The following is a 22,602-nucleotide window of genomic DNA, read 5'->3' as shown; positions in this document are numbered from 1 at the left end:
GAAAAAAGTATGCAGATTCCTCAAAAAAATTAAAAATAGAACTGCAGTTGGTTGGAGCATTGTCCCATATGCCAAAAGGTCGTGGATTTGATTCCCAGTCAGGGCACATACCTAGTTTGCAGGTTCAGTCTGGTTAAGGCAAGTAAGAGATATTTTTCTTTCTCTCTCTCGCTCTCTCTCTCTCTCTCTCTCTCTCATCAGTAAGCATGTCCTGGGGTGAAGATTAAAAAAAAATAGAACTGTATAATCTGAAAATTCCACACGTGGATATTTATCCAAAGTAAATGAAAACTCTAATGACAAAATATATGCACCCCATGTTCATTGCACCATTATTTATATTAGTCAAGATATGGAAATAACCCTAGTATCCATCGATAGATGAATGGATAAAGAAAATGTTACACACACACACACATTATACATACACCCAGTGGACTATTATTCAACCATAAAAGAAAATGAAATCTTGCCACTGATAACATCATGGATGGATCTCGAGGGCATTTTGCAAAGTGAAATAAGTCAGAGAAAGCAAAAACCATATGATCACTCTTATATGTAGAATCTAAAAAATAAATAAGAGAAATCTAAGCTCATGGGTACATAGAACAGATTGGTGGTTGTAAGAGGTGGGTGGTGGGGTGGGAGAAATGGCTGAACTGTTTGTTTGTTTGTTTTTTGGTTGGGGAAGGGTTTGTTTAAATTTAAAATTTAATTAACTATTTAAATTTAGTCTATGCAATTTTTTAAGATTTTTTAGCTGCTGTTAAATATGGAGGAAACCTTAAATTTTACACTTCAATTTCTTAAGTTCTGTTTTTGGATTTTAACATAATTCTTTATACTTGTTATATCTAACTATATTAATGAAATCATTGCTATATTATATTGAGTGGAAAACTACACAAAGAGCATATGCTCCAAGTAAGATTAACATACATAACAATTCTATACCATGTTTGACATAGTTTTAGCTAATTATGTGGTGATCTTCAATTAAATTTAGAGAATTTATTTTTTTAAATTCCCATTAAGTTACTTTTTATTTTCTTAATCCACAGCAAGTTGGCATTGATAAAGGTGATATTCCTGACCTCACACAGGTAAGTGATTCTCTGAGTGGAAGATTCAGTGTACATGAAATTATTCTGTAGTTTTTCATAAAAGGTCTTACCTAGATCATTGATAAAGTCTTGTATGTATTTAAAAGTATTTAATGGATTTTAAATTTAGGCCAATGGACTTTCTTGGAAATTATTCTAGCTTATTTTTTCTAGCTATTAAATATATTTCTAGAGGTAATATGAAGGTTTTCCTGTCCTTATAAACATAGTTTCTTCTTTAAAGGCAACTGAATTTACTTACTGAGGTCATATTTTCATTCTTGAACTTGAATCAAAAGGGAGCCTTGAATAATGTTTAAAAAATATTTTGTCTATGAAAATATATTTGTAGGCATGATAATCAGGACTTTTGAAATTTTTTTCCTGCTTGTTCTTCTAGATTTCAGCATGCCTCAGGTACGAAGAAGGGGCATGAATGGGCAAACTCTGATATAGTTCTACCACGCTGATTTTTGTCTTTATTTGTAAAATAGTCCAAATAAATAATGCATGTTTACCTAGAAAGTTGGATATGAAAATACTCAGCTCAGTGAATACCTTTTAGAAATGACAAATCATCTTTATTCAACTCTATAGACAGCTCACTATAGAATAAAAGAAAAACTGGATGTATTGTTAGAAGTGCTCTCAGTTAATAAGAAAATAGGTCCTCCTCTGTCTTACTTAGTTAGGGCAGAGCCTAAAGGAAGACAAGGAAAGGTTTAAAGGAATACTTAATACTGTTTTGTTTTTAAAATTATAGAATTATAGTAAATCATCAAAAGAAGGAATCACATACTTGCATTTAATTTTTAATGATACTATAAAATTTATTATAATTTATATAACTCTCTAGAGTTCAGAGACATAATATTTTTTAAATATATTTTTATTGCTTTCAGAGAGGAAGGGAGGAGTGATAGAAAAATCAATGATGAGAGAGAATCATTGATTGGCTGCCTCCTGCATGCCCCCTACTGGGGATCGAGCCCACAACCTGGGCATGTGCCCTTGACCAGAATCGAACCCAGGACCCTTCAGTTCACAGGCCAATACTATATCCACTGAGCCAAACGGGCTATGGCGATATATTTTATATAATGTTGTGTGTTATCACAATTTGGTGAACAGAGATAAAATTCATAAGATAAAATCTTGCCCTGGGCCAAATAAAAATATATTCTTTGGTAGAGATCCATTAGACTCTGGTATTTCATATCCTCTACTTCTGTTATGACCTTAAGAGCCACATAAACTTCACTATTAATGTTTAATTTGTAAATCACCTCCTCATTAAAAAAATTTTATAGTTCATTTCTCCAGTATATATTTACATCTCAGTGCAAGAGTATTGTGTGCTTCTGAAATTTCTTAAGCTACCTAATTGTGATTTCTGTTGGGATTATAAGTAACAGAGCTAAACACATTCCCTAATTCTCATTTAGAGCCCCTTCCACGGGTCCAAAGGAGGCTTCTAATTGAACTGGGGATTAAACCCACTGGGACAGGAGAGTGAAGTCCAAGCTGGAATGTGAGCTGCTCTAGGGTTAATCCTTTAAACAGTGTTAGACCAGAATTAATCTGCAGATGGGTCAGAAATGCTACTTTTTGTGGGCTCAGTTTAGCTCCTTTGAGATTAGGTTCTGTTCTCTGCCAGACCTCTCTGTGGCCACCATGGCACTCAATCTAGCCGTGACAATAAATAAAAACACCAGACATGGAAGAGGGTTAGAGAGGAGATGGAGACCAGAAGGGTTACCTATTGACTGGGAGAAGGAGTAAGCTGCTTAGTAACTCAAAAAAAGGATTAGAATTCCTCTTGCTGCAAGATGGAACAGAGGAATTTAATGGCTATCCTTTAGGTTAGAAATTGCATAATAACTATCAGTGTGGACATCTGTAGCCCTTTTTTAAATTGTGCATCTAATGTCATCATAAGTGCATTTAAATGATTTATGTGTATCAATGACATTTCTTTTAAAAACATTTAAAAGTTTGTTGTAAGAAGTGAATATGATATCAGAACTGATATATTTCTCAGCACAGATCTAATGATCAAAAATTTGAATGATCTTTTGGTTGCTTTTTTTCCATTTGTGTTTTTTTTATTTAGTTTATTGGGGTGACATTGGTTAATAAAATTATATAGGTGTCCGGTGTACAATTCTATAATTCCTCATCTGTATATTGTATGGTGTGTTCACCACCCCAAGTCATTTATCCCCCCTTTACCCTCTTCTACATCCCCTCCAACCGCCTTTTCCTTCTGGTAATCACCATGCTGATATCTGTGTCTATGAGTTTGGAGTTTTTTTGGCTTACTCACCTCACCTTTTTCACCCAGCCCCCATCCCTCTCCCCTTAATGATGCTTTATAATCTAAAGCCTCTGAATTTTAGATGGATGCTTCCTTTTTTATTCTAGACTCAAAATTATTTATGAATTTGTTCCAAGAAAAGGATTTTCAAAATAGTATTTCCTGTTTGGGGTGTGTGTGTGTGTGTGTGTGTGTGTGCACATTCCAAATTTAAATTATCTCCATTTATGAAAAACATTTTAGGATTTGATGGCAGGAATTCTGGTTGATCTGAAAACTACTGGTAAAGAAAAGTCTCCTTTTAAAGACTGTACCATTGATGAATCGGTAACCGTAATATATTGCTGTTATCTATTGGCTTTCACAGGCTGACTTATTCTGGGGTTGGTGTTTCCGTCTAATTGGTCTATTGACTTTGGCATTTTAAAAATAAGTTATTATACTGTGTTAATATTAAATTTCTTTACAATAGCAGAGGCATTCTCAGAGTTATGCTCCTTGGAAATGTTAGTTTTGGTTTATTGCCTACTATACACCAGGATATGCTCAGCACCATAGCTGCAGTTGAGAAGAAGGCCGGTATTCCTACATTCCTGAACATTACTATCAAACAGGTTTTTTCTGTCTGCATACATTTGAAAACTTTATTTCTGTTAGATTTCACAGTACTTATAAGTAATATAAATGATGAAGCATTTTAAACCTCTAAGATAAAATGCTCCAAACTTAATTTTATGTGCAACATATTGCAAAATAACTCATCTTAAAGACAAAAGTCAATTTTGTAGTCTGTGTTCTTGATCAGATTTCCATTATGGTTATTGTGACTATTAATTTGTTTTTTAAAAATTCTTCCTAAAATTGCTAAGAAACTTTGCAAAAAAAAAAAAATGAAATTGCAAACTATGTTTCTGGTTTTGATTTTTGTTGTGTAGCTACCGAAGAAATGTAATAGGAGAATATACTACCTCTTTTTATGTTATCCTATATTGTTCTCTATTCTGTGTCTGTAAGTAGCATTTGTTGTTGTTTTTAACAGGTTTAGCACAGAATCACATTTCCTTTACATTGTACTTACCATTCAGAGGACCTGAGTCTTCTAAATGGAGAATGAGTCTATCACTTGACACATTTTTTCCTTACTGTGACCCCAATTAAAAAAAAAAAAAAAAGGAAGTATGCCTCCTGGGTTCCAGTATGCCTCTGGGTTCCATTATTATGAAAATTATAATTTTTATTATGATAATTTTAAAGTTACCAGGTATGGATGCACCTAAAAATTATGAAGCCATTACTATTTTATTCCCTTTAAGGTTACAATGTACACTTTGTTTATTAAATTAGCACAACTTTATAGTTGACTATTTCTTCTATACAGCAAAATTTCCTTTATTTTTAAAAACTTCTTTTTTATATATTCAGAGGCATACTTCTTACCGTAGTTTACTGGAATTTGTTGAGTAAGTTCACTTTCACCTGAATTATATTTTAACTTTTAATTTTTATAATTTTCTAGATTTATTATACCTTCCGATAGTCCTTATTCTTTCTACACTATAGTCATTAACTTTTTAGATAATGCTCATAGGGTTGTTTTTTTCTACCTTACCTTCATCACTTTGATCACATTAATATTTTGTTCACTTACTGATTTATATTTATAAACTTATATTTGCTTCACTTAGTAATTTACACTTATAATAATCACATAGTTATTGAGATCATTTACGATTCTATTTGTAAAATTTAAATGAATATTAAATAAATATCCTGAACTTCCAAAATCAAAATTTTTAATACAATTTTATTTTAAATTGTCACTCTCGGTACCATATAAAATTACAGTGATAGGATTTTTTTGAGTTATGTGAACTATTTCAACAGCTAGCATAGTTAGTCCTTCAAAATTAATTTCATATTAATTTAAATACAATTATTAGATTTCAGTGTATCTATAAATGTAGTTATATATTTTATTCATGAAATGCTATTCTTTGAATGCCTATGCTGCTATTAAGGTTAAATTTGGGTTAAAAATTATCTGAGAAAGATGAAATTAAATTTTTGATGCTTGAGGAATAGAGTGGAATATTGTTTGAATCTATTATTTCTCTTTCTAATATACAGTAAAATGCCATCACTTTATATTGCCTAAAATGTTATAAAACAGTTACTTTTTGATAAAATGGTTGAAATATATTAAATCTTCCAATACAAATAGTCTATTATAACATTATTATATTTGCTAGTTATTTTATTATAGAAATAAATTAAATACCTCAATAATAAGAAAATCTTAATTGTTATTAACTACTAAAGGTGTATTCTTTTCCCACAACTATCACTTACCCCCCCCCTTTTCTTAATATAGTAGCAATTTTTCCTAATATTTCAGTCAAACGTGGATAAGTGAGATTTTACTGTATTTTCAAATTTCTGTTACTTTGTACTTGGGCACTTATATTTTTGACTTGGATATAAATACCTGTTCTTTTTTCACTGTGGTCTTATGGAAACTTATGGTGAATTGGATTAAACTTACTTTACTGCATATAAGTAATATGTTAAAAAAAGTTTATCCAATGTATTCTCTACACTGAAACCACACTGTAACACTCTTTGTTATGCAGTGGAGTTAAGTATATATAGGATTGGCCTGTCTGAGATTCCAGGGAATTTAAAGATTTTTAACACTAAAAGACCTAGAATATAATTATCTCACATGACCTCCACCATGCAAGGTTACAGTGACGTTCCAGTGTGTTTACTTTGCAAGCAAGCAATCCAGACATTTATTTTTACTCTCTTATTGTAGGCTCCCAGCAGTCTTATGGAGACCCTTGAACAGCATCTAAATACATTAGAAGGAAAGAAACCTGGAAACAAGTATGCATTAGTTGTATATTATAAATAAGATGAAAAATGTTAGAATTGTTCTTTATAAGAATGAGAATTATCACAGTGCAACTTATACTACTACAGTTTTAGGGTATGCTTTATTGTAATTCTTCTGGGTTTCCTCACACTCCCCCTGCTCCATCCCATTAACTCATGGCAGTGCGACCCTGCCTACAACAATCTGTCTGCAGGCGAATGCAGCAAATTAGTAGGTTGCACCTATGTTAACTGAACTTGCTGATTTATATATTTGCCCTTAGAAGAGATTCACAGTAATCAGAAAAAAGAGTTGCGTATGTTTAAAAGTTGAGGCTGTTATCATTGGGCATAAATAAAACCACAATTTCACAAGCAGCCTTGAACACTGTTGTGTTACCAACCTCATTGTTATAAAAAGCAAAGCCCTCGAGTCTAGTTTCTTGGACTCCAGACTCTTCCCACTTGAACCATTCAGCATGGCATGCTGCTGACATTTCACGAAGAGATCTTTTTATAGAGTGGCAATTAAGCAGTGGTAAGTGCAATTTTACTGGATTTTTATACCTAGTGTTTGGCACTTACCTTTTTTACTATTTTTCCTCAACACATGCAAAAAATGTCCAGGTTCCATTCCTTTTTTTGCTCTAGCAGGTGTCAAACTTGTGCATTCACAAGACCCAGTGCTTTTCACTCTTTGTGCCTTGCTGGTCCTGGATGCCTACCCCCTTATCTCTGTCTGTATAAATCTCACACATCCCGGGAGAGACATTTCATGAAACCTTCCTTAATCATGCAGTGCCCTGTGTTGTGGCCAATTTTTTCACACATGTGGTTTAAATAGATTTTCTAATTCTAAAGGTCAGGGATGATTTTATACTTCATTATCTCCCCCTTAACACTTAGGGTAGCTCTCCCCACAGAGTCAGCTTGAAATGTCTGGGTGGGTTGTCCTGGCTTTATGTGTAGTCCACTGAGATTGACAGCAGAAGTTAGCAGAGAAGACCTAATAACTGATCATTACAGATCTGTGGGCTGATCAGAGATTTTACCTGTGGTACAGCGACCAAAAGGCAACTCCTTTCTGCTCTCTTCTCCCAGAATCTAGACTAGTGTTCTGACCTTACTTTGTTGTTGTTGTTGTTTTATTAGCTACGTGTTATTTCTGTCATTTTTCCCAAGTTAGTATAAAAAGCATTGCCTGTTTTAAATTTTCAATGACAAACAGTAGTGTAGGAATCTCTTAGGGCCTAAGACTTAGGCAGTTAATGGCAGAGCTACTGGAATGATGGACCTCTTGGGGCTTTAGCAGGTTTGTTACCCCAGCCCAGGGTGTGCCCCAGCTGTAGTGTGGCCATGGGTGATCAGCCTTTTGTGGATAGATTGATGTCAAATAAAAAACTAGAGAGTATACTATGTCACAACAGGAGATGCCCGCTTCCAGCCACAGCTGGGGCCATCCTGTACTATGGTATCTGGGAAGCCAAGTGAGTTGCCTTGGATGTAAGGAAAAGGAGGCAGGAAGCCTGAGAAAAGGCCCTGCTCCTGTGGCAAAGGAACCCTTTTGGCTAAGGAAATGCACAGTGCATACCCCATAGAGTTAGAGCCTCTTCCTTGGGCAGTGAGGGCTGCACATCAGTGAAAAGTCAGTTTCTCTGCACTCTTTCCCTCTTAGGTTCCCCCCACCACACCCTGCACAGATCCACTCTGTCCTCTTGTTCAGTCTGCCAGGGCTGCTGTCAAGGTTGCAGCAGCCTGCTGGAGTTGATTTCCTTAGTCCTAACTTCAAATCTAAATTCGCCCCCTGGTGGCTGCTGCAAACTTTTTGGAGAACTTAGCTCTATATACTTAAGTAACATTTCCAAAAGCAGTGAAATAATAACTTCTGTTTTGAATTACCTTTAGCTGAGCATAGTTTTTCTTCTTTAAAATCATTTTATGCTTGTCATATTTCTTTTCTGAATTGGCATAGGAACTTGTCTTTTGCTTATTCCCTATTTTTAAAATAAATGAACTACAGTAGTTAACTGTTTTCTTCTTTGTATGTTTGTGCTTACCTGGGAACTTAAGTGAAGGGTGAGTAATATATCGAGTGCCTTTTTTGCATTTGGTTATTACTAAAAATGCAAAAAAACACTCTTAAGAGTCCACATTTGGTATTTAGAACATTTAAAACTGATTTCTGTCCATTTTACACATCTGTGTTTTTCATTATACTTTTTGGTCTCACAAGTTGACTGGCATAAATGGTTTTACTTTAGTTTGGTCTTCTTGGATCAAGACTAACAGTCTCCCTTAGATTTTAGTAATCAAACTTTTTTTCATTTATTTAGTAATCAGAAGATTTTCCCATGTCATATAACAAAAGACAATTTTATGAAGAAAATTAATTATTAAAGCTGTCTCCAGGTTAGGTAAATGCATAAAACAAAGCATTTTTAAATGTCTTCTATAAAGATATGTATGCCTTTTATATTTAGTGCCTAAAGAAACTGATATTTATTTTGGAACTTTTATACAATACTGTATGATGCACCTTTGTATATTGTTTGTTTCTATGATTCCATAGACCAAAGAGAGAATTTGATTTTATTTTATATGTGGGTTTCTAATTGTTGAGGGTGCAGGAAACGCAAGATAAACCTATTTTAAATAAAATTATTTGGAAGGCAGATTTTTCACATCTGTGTTTTATTTTTGTTGTTGTTTATTTTTATAACTAGCACTTATCACCAGAACTATGTAAGGGTTATTGTTGTGAATAAGAAATAAAAAAATGTTCTCTTTTGATACCTTTCTATTAACATTGTGGACGTAAACCGTGGCATTTACTATGTGCATCAGAAAAACTCACATATTAGTTTGTAGAATTTTACAAAATTTAGGGTAGATTACTTTATAGTCATTTATTCTCTTCTAAAGTTGTATTCGTGTTTTATTTTCCCCAAAACAGTACACTAAGTGCTAAGTTTCTCTAGCTAAAATAAGTATAGGTCTGTAATAAATGTCATTATTTATATATAAAACATTATAGCCTTTTCTTTTATAAAGGAGAAATGACCAATGGCAAGATAGAAAATCAACAAAGGAACAAGTAAAGGAAGCAGTTCAATGTATTGTGTAAGGGAGGAACAAATGTGCTGGGCTATGTGTGTTTCCGTCAGGACCCGCTGGCATGTGAAATGAGCACAGGCTCTGGGCATCAGACAGACACTGACTGGAGTCTTAAATCCACCACTAACGCATGAAGAGACTTGGCAAGTTACTTACCCCTCTGAACCTCAGAGCCCTCAGATTTTAACCAGTGATTAATGATCCTTTTAAAAGTCATATCCCACTGGGAGCACCTCTGGTTCTTGCCTTCCTGATGAAATCTCGTCAAAGGCTGGGGCTGGTCCATGGGAACAGAGGTCACACATCCTGACAATTTAGTTTCACACAAAGTAATTTTTAAGATTTTTGGTTAATTTACATTTTTATACAAAGAATACATAAATGTATTCTCATTCAAAAATCCAGATAATACAAAAATATATTTCACTGACTACACAAGGCAAACTGCTGTATAAAGTGCCGGGGATATAAATCATTGAGATGAGCCCCCTCACTGCTAAGAACTTAGCATCTAATGGAGAATACAGACACTTACACAGTTAAGACACAGTGCAGTAGGTGGCATGATAGCTCCACAGGGACAGTAGGAAATTTGCATTTGTTTGTCTAATCCATGGGGTAATGTCACGTGTCATTTAGTAATAGCATTTGTGTAGCATTATTGGCAACATAATTCTTGTGCCAATTATGATGTTTTATGCTTATATTTGAGCATGATATTCTTTAATGGCAGAGCAATTCTGTCATTTTTATTATACCTTTATTATTGCTATGGAGTATAGAATATGTTAGAAATGTTTATGTATCAGCTTGGAAACATATTTCAAAAAGCGCTTGCATATCCACATTTCTCTTTTCTGTAATGGTATTTTTCATGTGTCAGTACCACTGAGCATTGCTTCATGAAATTGCTTGAGAGATAATTTAATTTCAATTAATTCATTCTTAGAAAGTGACCATGTCAAATGGCTTCTATGTTTTCTTTGCCACATTCAGGCTGTTATTTTCTTGGATTTTTATTTAGATTTAGTTCCTTTCCTTTTCCACACAGATAAAGGAAAACATGGTGGGAGTGGAGAAATTATTAGTCAAAAACTCATTAGGGAATTTTTGAACTCCTGCTATACAAGATTTTTTGGTGCCTAAGTAGCTTTTTATAGATACAGAGAGCACTGTGATTCACTTGTTTTAGTAAGCCCTTTGAAATAAGCAATATAGATAAATGCATTTCGTGTTCTTTATAGGATATGTCATTCTTAAGATTATATTTAGCCAAACTACACATAACCAAATTAAATGTTACCTTTATACTTCTACCTTTATAATATAGTAGAAATTTATATGTGCCCTTTCTTTACATTATATTAATTTTAAGTAAAAACTAAATTTAAATAGAAAATGGCAGGCATATATTTGCAAATGAAGTTGAACATAAAAGGTATCAATCAGGCATATACTATTACTAGATTTATTTTGCTACATCCAATGACAAAAATTCATGATAGTGTATAAAATGCAGTTACTAACTCTCTACTAATTTTTTTCTGCTACTGCTATATGTGATATTTTCTCTGTAGATAAGTAGTAAGACATCCCTGACATCCTATAAGACCCTGACAATAAGCTTCTTATTGCAATGTGTATTTGTTCCTTTTGTTTCATTGTTATTTTCCACCAACTCGGGTTGGTGAAATGTAAGCTGTTTAAGCAGCTGTTTCTGAAGCACTTTGTAGAAGTGATGTGCAGTAGTCACTGCTATTCGTAATCTGAGAAAAATTACTTCTTCCTAATTTTTCTTCACTGCCTTAGAAATAAGCATTGAGATTACTGTTCATTTTCAAGCTTCCCCTAGTTCTAATAGGACAATTGGAATATTTTTTATAGATTTCATTATAGCCATAAAAAAAAACTTAAGGAAGTTGGGACATATTTCAGGCACAGGGCTCATAGGGATTTTTATTTTATTTTAGTGTTCCTTTTATGCATCACAATTATGATTAATCACAGTATACTTTAATCTTAATGAGTTTTCTAACTTTTGAAATAATAAACCAGAAGCTTTTTTAATTCTATAAAACATATTTTTCCTAAGTCTTAGAAAAAAATTTTAAATTCCAATTCAGACAGCTTATTTTTTATGGACATGGGCAATAATGATCAACTTAAAGAATTGAATTGCTAGAGCTATAGGGGGGAAATTTTAATTTAAGAATTTCTAATACTAGAAATTTAGTGGGTGGGAAACATTAGAAGAGGATGTCATAACTGAGTAAAAGATAGAAAGTATTAAATAGTGTGTCCATTACTAAAAAAAATTGTATATAAACAAGTTAGTGTTTGACCAAGTGATAGTATCAAATTTAAATGCTTCTACATGTATATTCAGTTTTAATTTTTTGGTTGCCTTTTAGATCTGGTGCTCCCTCTCCATTAAGTAAGGTAAGTTTATTTTTTGTTGTGTTTTGTTTTAACAATTTTAACCACTTTCGAGGTGCAGTTTAGTGGATTACATTCACATTATTTAGCAACATTGCTATCATCCATTTCATAACTTTTTTATCTTCTAAAACAGGAACTCTGTACCCTTTAAACATTAACTCTCCACTTCCCCTATTCCAAGTCCCTGGTAGCCACTATTTTACTTTGATTTTGAGTACTCCAGGTACCTTATATAAGTAGAATCATCCAGTAACTATCATTTTGTGACTGGCTTGTTTTTCTTAGCATAATATCTTCAAGGTTAATCCATGTTGTAGCATGTCAGAATTTCCTTCCTTTTTAAGACTGTATACTATTTCATTGTATGAATATACCACATTTTGTTCATTTATTCTTCTATCAATGAACACTTTGTGTTGCTTCCATCTTTTGGCTATTTTAAATAATGCTGCTATGATCATGAGTGTATAAATATCCGTTCGAGTCCCTGCTTTCACTTCTTTTGGGTATATATGCAGAAGAGTAATTGCTGGATCAAGTATAATTTTATTTTTAAATTTTTGAGAAAAGGTAAGGTAAGTTTTCATGTATTCTCCTGTATATTTTCTAAGTCCAGTGTAATATCACAATGTGAACTTAGTCCTTTATTTGGACTACATTTTTAAGTAGAAGAAATTTTCATATATTTATATTACAGCTGAGAACAAATGTATCTGTAACATTTTATTAGTTGAAAAGCACTTTCACATACTCTAAATCACAGCCCTGTGAGACAGGTAAGGCACATGATAGTATGTGTGTTTTAATGGTAAAGAAACCAATTGTAGATGGGAATCTTTCCACAGTGTGCCTTTGTTTTGTTTTTTCTTTTCTATTTTGGTTAATCCTTATCCGAGGATATTTTTCCTATTGATTTTTAGAGAGAGTGGGAGAGAAGGAGGAATGGAGAGGGAGAGAAAAAGAAACAGAGAAACACTGATGTGAGAGACATTGATTAGTTGCCTCCTGCACGTGCCCAGACTAGGGGATTGAACCTGCAACCTTTTGGTGTGTGGGCCGACACCCTAACCACTGAGAAACACCAGCCAGGGCCACTAGGATGTTTTTTAGATAGTTTACTTGAATAAATTTAATTATTCGCTTACCTCCCTATCTCTTTTTTAGCATGTTTAAGGACAGGATTAGTGTTATCAGTGACAGGAGTATTTCCTCCTATAGATCTGTAGTTCATGGGTCTGCAAAGTGGAAGTGCTGTTGCTCTGTGTCCTGTAGATTCGGATTTGACTAGAGTGTGTTGTGCATCTTCACTTTTAGTCTTCTCCAGCCACAACTGTTACGTCTCCTAATTCTACACCAGCTAAAACTATTGACACGTCCCCACCGGTTGATTTATTTGCAACTCCATCCGCGGCTGTCCCTGTCAGGTGAGTTAATGAGTATTCAAGTGAATGTTTATTAGTATTTTGATGAGTTGTTGTTTTTTTATGTACTGAACCCAACTGATTTCAGAAAATGAAAGCTAATCCTAACATGTATTACTGGGGTTATTTTTAGGTACACAAAGTAAGTTATTTTATGCCTGATACAAATACTGAGGTCCGTACTTCTAAAAGCATAGGAAGGACCTAAGCTGTAGAAATCACTTGCTGCCCACACATTTGGGAAAGGAAGTAGAAAAACCATGCACACATTGCAAGTTCTTCTGAAATTGGCTGACACAGAAAATGTTTTCGAAAAAGTGTTTATTCTTGTGGGAAATTTAAATGGTGTCTTAAAATGCCTTTTTAAAAAGCTTGCAGTTGTAGATTAATTAGCTGGTGTATCTGAGGGACTCAAACTCCGGTGTTAGGAAGGGACCACTGTGGTGTTTCTAATGAGCTTTAATAGCACGTACAGGTCAGAACAGTGGTGAGAAAGGTAGAAATGACTGTACATTCTGTGAAATCTCAGGGCTGCCTACAGTGAAGCCCCAACTCACAGGGGCTTCCTCAAATAATAACTTTAGGTTAACTCTTTGTTTGGCTGTTTTGCCTTAGGAGGATTCTAGTCTCATTTTGTACTATCTGTGACTCTGATTGTGAATGCCCTATATTTAGAGACTTAAATTTTGAACTAAGCAATAAATCCAAGTAATGTACCCACGTTAACAATGTATGTTATCCTCCATTGCTTAGTTTGGCTTTTTATAATCTCCAGCTTGGTAAAACCAAGACCTTTCTGCCTCTATACTAAGATAAGTTACTTCTTATAAAAGCTCTGATATGAATATTAATAAATATACTTCCCTATTCTGGCAGTTCGACCTGTTGTATTTATTAAATGGACATCAAAACTAGGCAAATTTCAAGGGTTTAGAAACTTTTTTAAGTAGCAGAATCCATTCTTCTTGGAATTCTAATCTGTAAAAAAGATAAAGATGTAATTGCTGTTTATGAAGAGGGGATGGGGAGCCTGGGACACTGATGGCTTGGTACCTGGTCTGGTGACCTTTAGGCTCTTTTTTTAAAAATATATTTTATTGATTTTTTACAGAGAGGAAGGGAGAGGGATAGAGAGTTAGAAACATCGATCAGCTGCCTCCTGCACACCTCCTACAGGGGATGTGCCCACAATCAAGGTACATGCCCTTGACCGGAATCAAACCTGGGACCTTTCAGTCTGCAGGCCGACGCTCTATCGACTGAGCCAGACCGGTTAGGGCTAGGCCAGTGCTCTGTGCCTTTGTTCCAGTAAAACTTTATTTACAAAAAACAGTCAGCGGGATAGATTTGACTCCTGGGGCCATAGTTTGCCAACTCTTGCTCTATAGACAACAACAAAGTTAAATCATATTTCAAGCTATGAGTCACTTGTGAAACACTCAGGGGCATGTTAAAATAAAGTTTCTCATGTAGGAGATAATGGGGTAAGCCTGAGATGTTGCATTTTTAACAAGGTCCTAGGATCTAGTTTGGGGCCTATACTTTGAATAGCAAAGCTATAGGTTCCTTCTTAGAATGTCTACAAATGGAGGAGCTTTGAAAATCACAGCCTAAGTATTTTCAGGTGAGTCCTCTTTATAGCCAAAACTGATATGTTGTGGTTTTATTTAGAAAACAGGGTACATTAGTAATTATTCATTTTACTATCTTTGGTTTATAAATAAAGTATTCTTCTCAAAACAAGAATTTTTTTCATTAAAAAAAAATTTGAAAATAGAGAAAAGAAAAAAAAATTACCCATAATCCTCTTACCCTAATACCTTTAATATTTGGATGATGTTTCCTTTTGTCACAGTCCTTATAACTACCATTTTGTAACATGATTAAGAAAATTCCACCTTACTTTGAGGCATTTAGGTTTTCCCTTTTAATTTCTGCTCTGTGATCTGGTAAGGGACTCATAGCTTGAAATATGATTTAACTTTGTTGTTGTCTATAGAGCAAGAGTTGGCAAACTATGGCCCCAGGAGTCAAATCTATCCCGCTGACTGTTTTTTGTAAATAAAGTCTCACTGGAACAAAGGCACACTTACTTGTTCATGTGTCATCTATGTCTTATTTCATTTTTACAGTGGCAGAGTCCAGCAGCAATAGAGATCTTCTAGCCCACAAGCTTGAAATACTTAGCATCTAGCCCTTTACAAATCTCATTTGCCAACCCCTGGTGTAGAAGAACATATGCTATACTTCCCAAAATATTATTCTTTTATTTGATTTAAAATATACAAAATCTATGATGTTTTTAGAAGATACCTTTACATTATAAAATTTCAAAGTCTGACTTTAAAATTATATTTTCCATTCAGCACTTCTAAGCCGTCGAGCGATCTCCTGGACCTCCAGCCAGACTTTTCCTCTGCAGGGGCGGCAGCAGCCGCGGCACCAGCACCAGCACCACCTTCTGGAGGAGCCACTGCATGGGGAGGTGAGTGAAACCAGACAGTCATGCCATCTCTCTATTTAGTTGCTTTTACTCAGGCTACAACTGTTATGCTTACCTTCTGAGGGTCCAAATGGTGCTAGAAACTTGGAGAGAAAATGTTCAGAATGGCATCTATTGATAGAAATAAATGTTGAGAGAGACAGAGACAGGAAAAGTACCCATAATACAGTTAAAATGTTCAAATAGTCATATAGTTTTTATTTAAAAGTTAGAACAAAGGCAGTACTTTCCTTTGCTGTTCTAAAATTCTAATTATATTTAGTCTTGTTTTCTAGAGATTCAGACTTTAGAAGTCTGAGTATTCCTGAAAATTTATGAGATTATGCAAAGACAGCATTTCTAATTTGGTTTTCTCAGGGAGAGCCTTCCTTCATGGATTCCTGATGGGAATTGATTTTATTCACATTGTATTTGACTTAAATGCAGTTAAAATCTGGGATAGCTTTGTCACTGGAGAATCAAACTTCTCAGTTTCTCGCAGGAGCGGGATTCTTGCGAGATCTTTAGAAAATGAATTTTCTAAGATTTGCACGGGACAACAAGATATGGTAAAAGGCTTTATTTACATGGAGTTACATTTCTCAGGTTGCAAAGCCCCATGCCCCTTAACCCAGTCCTGAAAGAGGGGTAGCTGGGGGTCCAGTAGAGCAAAAGGAGGGCCAGTGTCCAGAGCTTCTGTTCCATGTTGCAGCCAGGTCCAGTTCAGCATTCAGGCTAATTGAAGTCCATTCGTCCACTGTGCGGGCACAGGGTAGTGCACCTCCTGCAACAGGAGAGCCAGGAACCTGGCACACCAGAGAGAGAGAGGCTCTGTAATAAATCAGTGACCCAAAATAACAGCATAGGTGATCTGATCATAAGCTCCTAACTGGGGGTTCATGGAGAGTAGTCATGCTCCAGGCCTACGTCTTCTTTAGTGAAAGGTGTATCTTTGCTTTAAGTCAGCCCTTTCCATTGTTCTTGCGCATGTAGTTTACCACACCTTTGAAATGCCAGATTAATCCTCTTTTTTAGAGGCATAACCACTCTCGAGGGAGCACATAATCTTGTTAGCTATCCTATAATACAATCATTTCGATTTCCCTGCCTTCACGTATCTTCCTTATGTCCCCTTCTTAATTCCAAATGTACAAAGAGAACTACAAAGCTACCAGGCTTGGGAGCATTTGAGATCTTACTTCTTGGCATGTCATCAGGTAGCTCAAATAAACTCAAACAAGCTCTTATAAAATTCTTTACAAGTTTGGACATTTCTTACATTGACACTCTAAAAAATTATTTGGGTGCCAAAAGTAAAAAAAAAAAAACACACACACACACACACACACACACACACACACACACACAAAAGAAAAACGTAGGTGAATCTTTTTCCATTTCAATATGACATTTTAATTCATATTCATCTCCAAGGAGTTTTTGCTAAGACCCATAATATTGTGAAGAATAATTTATAATAACCAATTTTATTATAACACATTTCAGTCTTGTTAGAAATAATAACTCTTGGTGACAAACACTGAGGTATCAGTAGGTCTAGTCATGTAGTTTCAACCTGGGCTGTCTGACTTGGACATGGAGGTTGTGTTAGACTCCGGAGTGGGGCTGATATCTTGCCTGCTTTCTGCCAGCGAAGCTGTGAGCCTTTCTCATCCTTGAGAGAAAGGTGCTTTTTCTAAGCTGCTGGTCCCGAGGGAACACTTTTTAATAATTAGTGCAGAGCACTTTCTAGGCAAGCAGAAGCCTTGACTTAGGGCCTGCTGGTCACTTTTTGATGGTTAGACAGCATAAGTCTTCTGTCTCAACAAAATACCTACAGCTTCAGTGGAAAAGTCAGCTGGGGAGAAAAATGCTAATAAATAAATTTCCTAAGCAAAATAATAAAAATTATAAGCCTTAAGAAATTGAAGTAGTGTAATATGAAGTTGAGAAATCATAGTCACCCACCTTCAGTTTGCATTCATTCTATAGATACCCGGTGATGGTTGAAGATGATGCTAAATTGTAACAAATACATTTTGGCTTATGTGACTAAAAAAAAATCACTTTCTCAATCTTGTTTGATAAGATTAGGCTGATTCTACTATTGGAGCACATTTTAATTTTGTTTAACTAGACAGTAAAATACAAACTTCAAAAAACTATTTAGACCTATTTGGATATTCTTATCTGACCATAACACAGTAAGAGGATTTCATTTTCCAATGACCATCACTACTTCAGGTGTTTATAAGTATTGCCATTTTAGGGGATATTATTTTTTTTCCTGTTGGTGTAAAGCAACCAAATATTAGCAAATTCATATTTTGGTAAATTTAATTTAAATAATTAAATTTAAATTTAATTTAAATTTAATTTAAAAAATGATTTGGCATCCTGTGGGCTAATAATAAGCATATTTCACTGAAAAGAATGCAGGGCATTTTTAAAACTCCTCCTTTTGGCTCCATAATAGGGAGAGTGTTTTTTTCTTGTAATAAATTCATCTCTCAGCACAAACAAGTGAGTTATGTATGTTATATTTCTGTGTATCTTAGAAGTAGGGAAACAGATTATTTCTTACTAGAGGCCTGGTGCATGAAAATTCATGCACTGGAGGAGGGGGAGGGTCCCTCAGCCCGGCCTGCCCCCTCTCACAGTCCGGGAGCCCTCAGGGGATGTCCTACTGATGGCTGCCTGAGCCCCGGGCCTCGCAGCCACTGTAGCTTTGTCCGGATGGACTTCCGGAAGACATCCGCCCTAATTAGCATATTACCCTTTTATTAGTATAGATTATAAATGCTTGAAGTAGATTTCTGCTTTTTGAGAAACATGGAATTACTGCTAGGGTTTTAATTTGAATTAATGGACCTAATAAAAATTATCAACGTGTATTTGAAAGCTCATCAGTATTATGTGATCATATGACTTTAATAATTTCCATGTGGAATATTAGCTATGGTAGAAGCAGTTTTTATGACCCATATTACCATTTTCTTGTTAATTAAATCTGGGGAACATATCTTTAGGCTATTTTCATACACATACATTTAGACAGACATACACACACAGAAAGATTAGAAGCTTTGACATTCACAAGTCAATAATGAAAATTATAATTTAACCTAAATGCTAGCTGTAGCTATCATTATCAAGCATTTTTTGTAACAGATATGGGTAAGCACTTAAATATATGACCACATTTAATCTTTATAATAACCTAAAAGTTTAGCTACAGCTCACTGCAGAATATAGATTTCCTTGTTAATTTAGTTGTAGGTCTGTTTCCTTGGTTACAGTGAATATTTTCTAGCGATTTCTATTATTTTAAAAAACCCTCTGATTATATACCATTTGCTAGTGGATAACTCTGCTATTGTAGCTTTTTTGGATAGATTAATTTTTTACAACAAGTAGTAGTTTTGAGAATCTTTAAAACTGTTCCTATCATCCTAAAATAGAGAATTCCTTTTATAGGAGAGAAAATTTTGCATAAAGCAAGATATAAGTAGCATAAATTTTATTTTATCTAGAAAATTAAGAGTTTGGAGACTAAAACCTGTGGTTTCCAGGAATGGAAAAAAATTTCATCACCAATTATTCAACAATATGCTTAATTACCTCATACATTTTCTTAGGAAATTTTACTTTTCATCTTCCATTTTATCAGTGCTGGAAGTTTCATCATCCCCCTCCAGCTGAATAAGTCTTCTTCTTAACAAATGTATGAAATCAGTTGCTCATTCCCCATCATAGATCTGGAAACTGTGCTGTCACGTGGCTCTTCATTCTTCTGCTAAGTCTCACTGAAGCTTGAAATATCCATGTTGATAAGGGCAGGGCGAGGGAGAGTCCCACCAATGCCAGGAAAAGAGAGAAGCCAAGTCTGACTGGCTTCTGATGACCCACTTTGGTCATCCTAAAATATTTTTAGGAAGTGTGACTGTGGAGTAACACTTGTATTGGGCCAGGTACTGTTGGTATAAGAAATTATTAGAAGAAACTTCTGTTTCTTGGGATGTGGACCTGGCCACCTAACAGCAGAATATACTTTAGCCCCAATCCAACATACACTGAAGGGCCAGATTATTATGACCACCCATCAGCACTTCATTGACACTTCCAAAAATACTGAATATTTTCCTAAGCAAATACTCTCAAGGTTTTATTATTATTATTTGCAGAACTAATTCACTTCATTGTACTGATGGGGTGGTCATAATAATCTGGCCAGTCAATAATCTGGCCACTCAGTGTAGGTCCTTTTTGCATGCTATTTGTTAAGTATACATTCTAAAATTTTAAGAGGGTTTCTAATGTCAACTCCACGTGCTATAATTTTCTAAAATTATTGTGAAATATATGGGATTTGGTTAGGAAGAGTCTGATTATCTCAGTGTATCTGTAGAGTGCTTTACATAATATTCATTGGGTTTGCAAAATGTGTCGTTAAATGAATGTGATTATTTTAATGTCAAATTTATGTTTCTCAGTTTTTTTAAATATCCTCTAGAACTTTTGGGTTACAGGTTCTTATATTGTTTTTAAAGCTCTGGGGGGAAAATCTTTTTAATTAATTCTGAAAAAAAAATTTTATCATTAAAGTAAATTTACAGGAACATTCTGAATTTAAATATGAAGTGTTTCATGTGACTGAGAAGAGAAAAATGCCATTGAACAATCCAAATGTCTGACATGGAGTCATAATATAGTAAAGAATAACTCCTTTTAGGCTTCTTATTTAGGATGCCAACTATAATCCCACTGTTGAACACAGAAAGTATAAACCTCCCAATGAAATCTGTGTTTTAACCTAAGGTTTATACATATAAAAATTATATTGAATTGAAAAATATCTGATAATATGAAACCTATGAAGAAGAAAAACGTTTAGGTTGGCATTTCTTTTTCTAACCCCTAAACTTGCATTTATTTATTTGACTGTTTTATGCATTCTACAATCAAACTACAGCTTTTATAAAACTCCAATTTATTCTCTGGTATTCCAGACTATAGTAGTTTCATCTATGATCAAATAAAGAAGATCAGTAAAGTTCAGTTAGCTATAATTTCATCAGAATGGGCATTTATAGTATATGGAAATCAATCAAAGTAGATGAAATGGTAAATCTGGTAAAAAATAAATTGAGTTTTTCAAAATTGTTTAGACCTGACTTAGGTAAGTGTCTTGACCTCCCTTGCTCTCAGTTTTTCCATCTATGAAGTTGGAAACTTGATCCAGAAATTCACTAAAGTACCCCTCCAGCTCAAAAGTTCCATAATGATAACAGGTAATAGAGTCATCTCTCAGTATCCACAAGGCATTGGTTACAGGACCCCCTCGGATACCAAAATCTGCAGATGCTCCAGACCTTTATATAAATTGGCGAGTATTTGCATATAACACACATCCTCTAAGCCATCTCTAGATTAGTAATAATCCCTAATGTAATGTAAATGCTATGTAAATAGTTGTTTACTATATTGTTTAGGGAATAACGACAAGAAAAAAGTCTGTACATGTTCAGTAGAGATGGTAGAGATGTAACAATCGTAGGTGAAACTACATAGTACACATCAGCACAATGTAACATTTTTCCCCCCAAATATTTTGGATTCACGGTTGGTTGAACCAAGGATGTAGAATGCACAGATACAGAGGGCTGACTGTACATTTATGTTTTTTATTACAAATGGTCCAGAAAGCTAGAATTTCTTCAGTTAGTGCCTCACCCTGCTTGGACACTGGTGTGGTTGAATATTTCAGCTTTATCTCTTATTTCTTCATATGCTGACACATAACGGACATCGATAGACCTTTTGGGAGAGGGTGAGTAAAGCTTTATTTTAAACTTCTGTTTTGAGAGACTTCTGGATCTTGCTAACTGCCTTCATTTTGATCTTTTGGAACCTGGTGTATTTTTCGTCCTCTCCTTTTCTTCTCTTCCATCTGTTCTCCATCTCTGGTGCAACATAGACTCTCTGGCTACACTTTCCTCTGCTCCCTCTGAAGCACAGATTTCAGATCCATTTGCATCAGAACCCACCCCTCCTACTACAGCTGCTGAAATTGCAACTGCTTCAGCTTCTGCCTCAACTACTACAACTGTTACTGCTGTCACTGCTGAAGTGGATCTCTTCGGAGGTTAGTTAGTCACATCACTGTTCCTTCATTTTCTTTCTAGGATTGCTGAGATGTAAAAGTCCGTACATTATTCAACAGCATGTCAGAGTGTTTAAATATTTTTTAAATGTTTATTCATGTCTGTTTATCTTAGCTAAATTTATCAACTTTATCTTCATTTAATTTCAGTGGTTTTAGAGCAGAGGTTGACTTTCCGTTTCTCAAAGTGGAAATTACCACTAGAACTCTTGTCCCATATGTGTTTCCACCCTGCAGTATCTATGCAAATGTGGTACCAGACCTAATACTTTTAATTTTGTACATGTTCAGTAGAGATGGTAGGCCAGATTCACACTAGCAGGGAGGAAAAAAAATCGGGGGAATAGGGGAGGGGAAATCCTGGCCTAAGTTATTTCTTAAGATTTAGGACAAAAAAATCATCTAAGAGAGTTTAGATTTGGAGGACTCTGAAGAGAGTTTGGGGATATGCCCAGTTTTGCAACTTTAAGCGTATTCTGTCTAAGCAAAACTTGGACCATCTTTGGCTCTGGGACTTTGAGAGATCATTTGAATGAGCTCTTGACATAGATTAAAAACAGGTGTAGGTGAGACTTTGAAAGGATTGAAAATATGCAAATGTAAATTCTGACACAGAGTTGATTTAGAGCTATGGGCGTGGGTCATACATCCTAGACTCTGCCAGGATCATCTGCCTGGACCTGGTG

The 22,602-nt window shown here is 34.9% G+C and overlaps 1 protein-coding gene across 5 annotated transcripts in view; it reads left to right on the top strand.

Annotated features, from left to right (window-relative positions):
- SNAP91 (synaptosomal-associated protein, 91kDa) overlaps window positions 1–22,602 on the top strand; it is a 121,274-nt gene that overhangs the window by 60,221 nt on the left and 38,451 nt on the right. For all 5 annotated transcript variants that reach the window (XM_014542658.1, XM_005869944.2, XM_014542661.1 and 2 more), the window contains 8 exons: window positions 1,065–1,106; window positions 6,239–6,309; window positions 8,368–8,373; window positions 11,823–11,850; window positions 13,165–13,274; window positions 15,638–15,756; window positions 21,569–21,583; window positions 21,731–21,898. In XM_014542658.1, coding sequence (XP_014398144.1) covers window positions 1,065–1,106; window positions 6,239–6,309; window positions 8,368–8,373; window positions 11,823–11,850; window positions 13,165–13,274; window positions 15,638–15,756; window positions 21,569–21,583; window positions 21,731–21,898 — 559 coding nt within the window. The remainder of the gene's footprint in view (window positions 1–1,064; window positions 1,107–6,238; window positions 6,310–8,367; window positions 8,374–11,822; window positions 11,851–13,164; window positions 13,275–15,637; window positions 15,757–21,568; window positions 21,584–21,730; window positions 21,899–22,602) is intronic.

The sequence above is a fragment of the Myotis brandtii genome, unplaced genomic scaffold, assembly GCF_000412655.1.
Source record: "Myotis brandtii unplaced genomic scaffold, ASM41265v1 scaffold31, whole genome shotgun sequence".
Taxonomy (NCBI): domain Eukaryota; kingdom Metazoa; phylum Chordata; class Mammalia; order Chiroptera; family Vespertilionidae; genus Myotis; species Myotis brandtii.
Note: the sequence above shows the minus strand (reverse complement) of the source record. Positions and strands in the feature narration are given on the sequence as shown.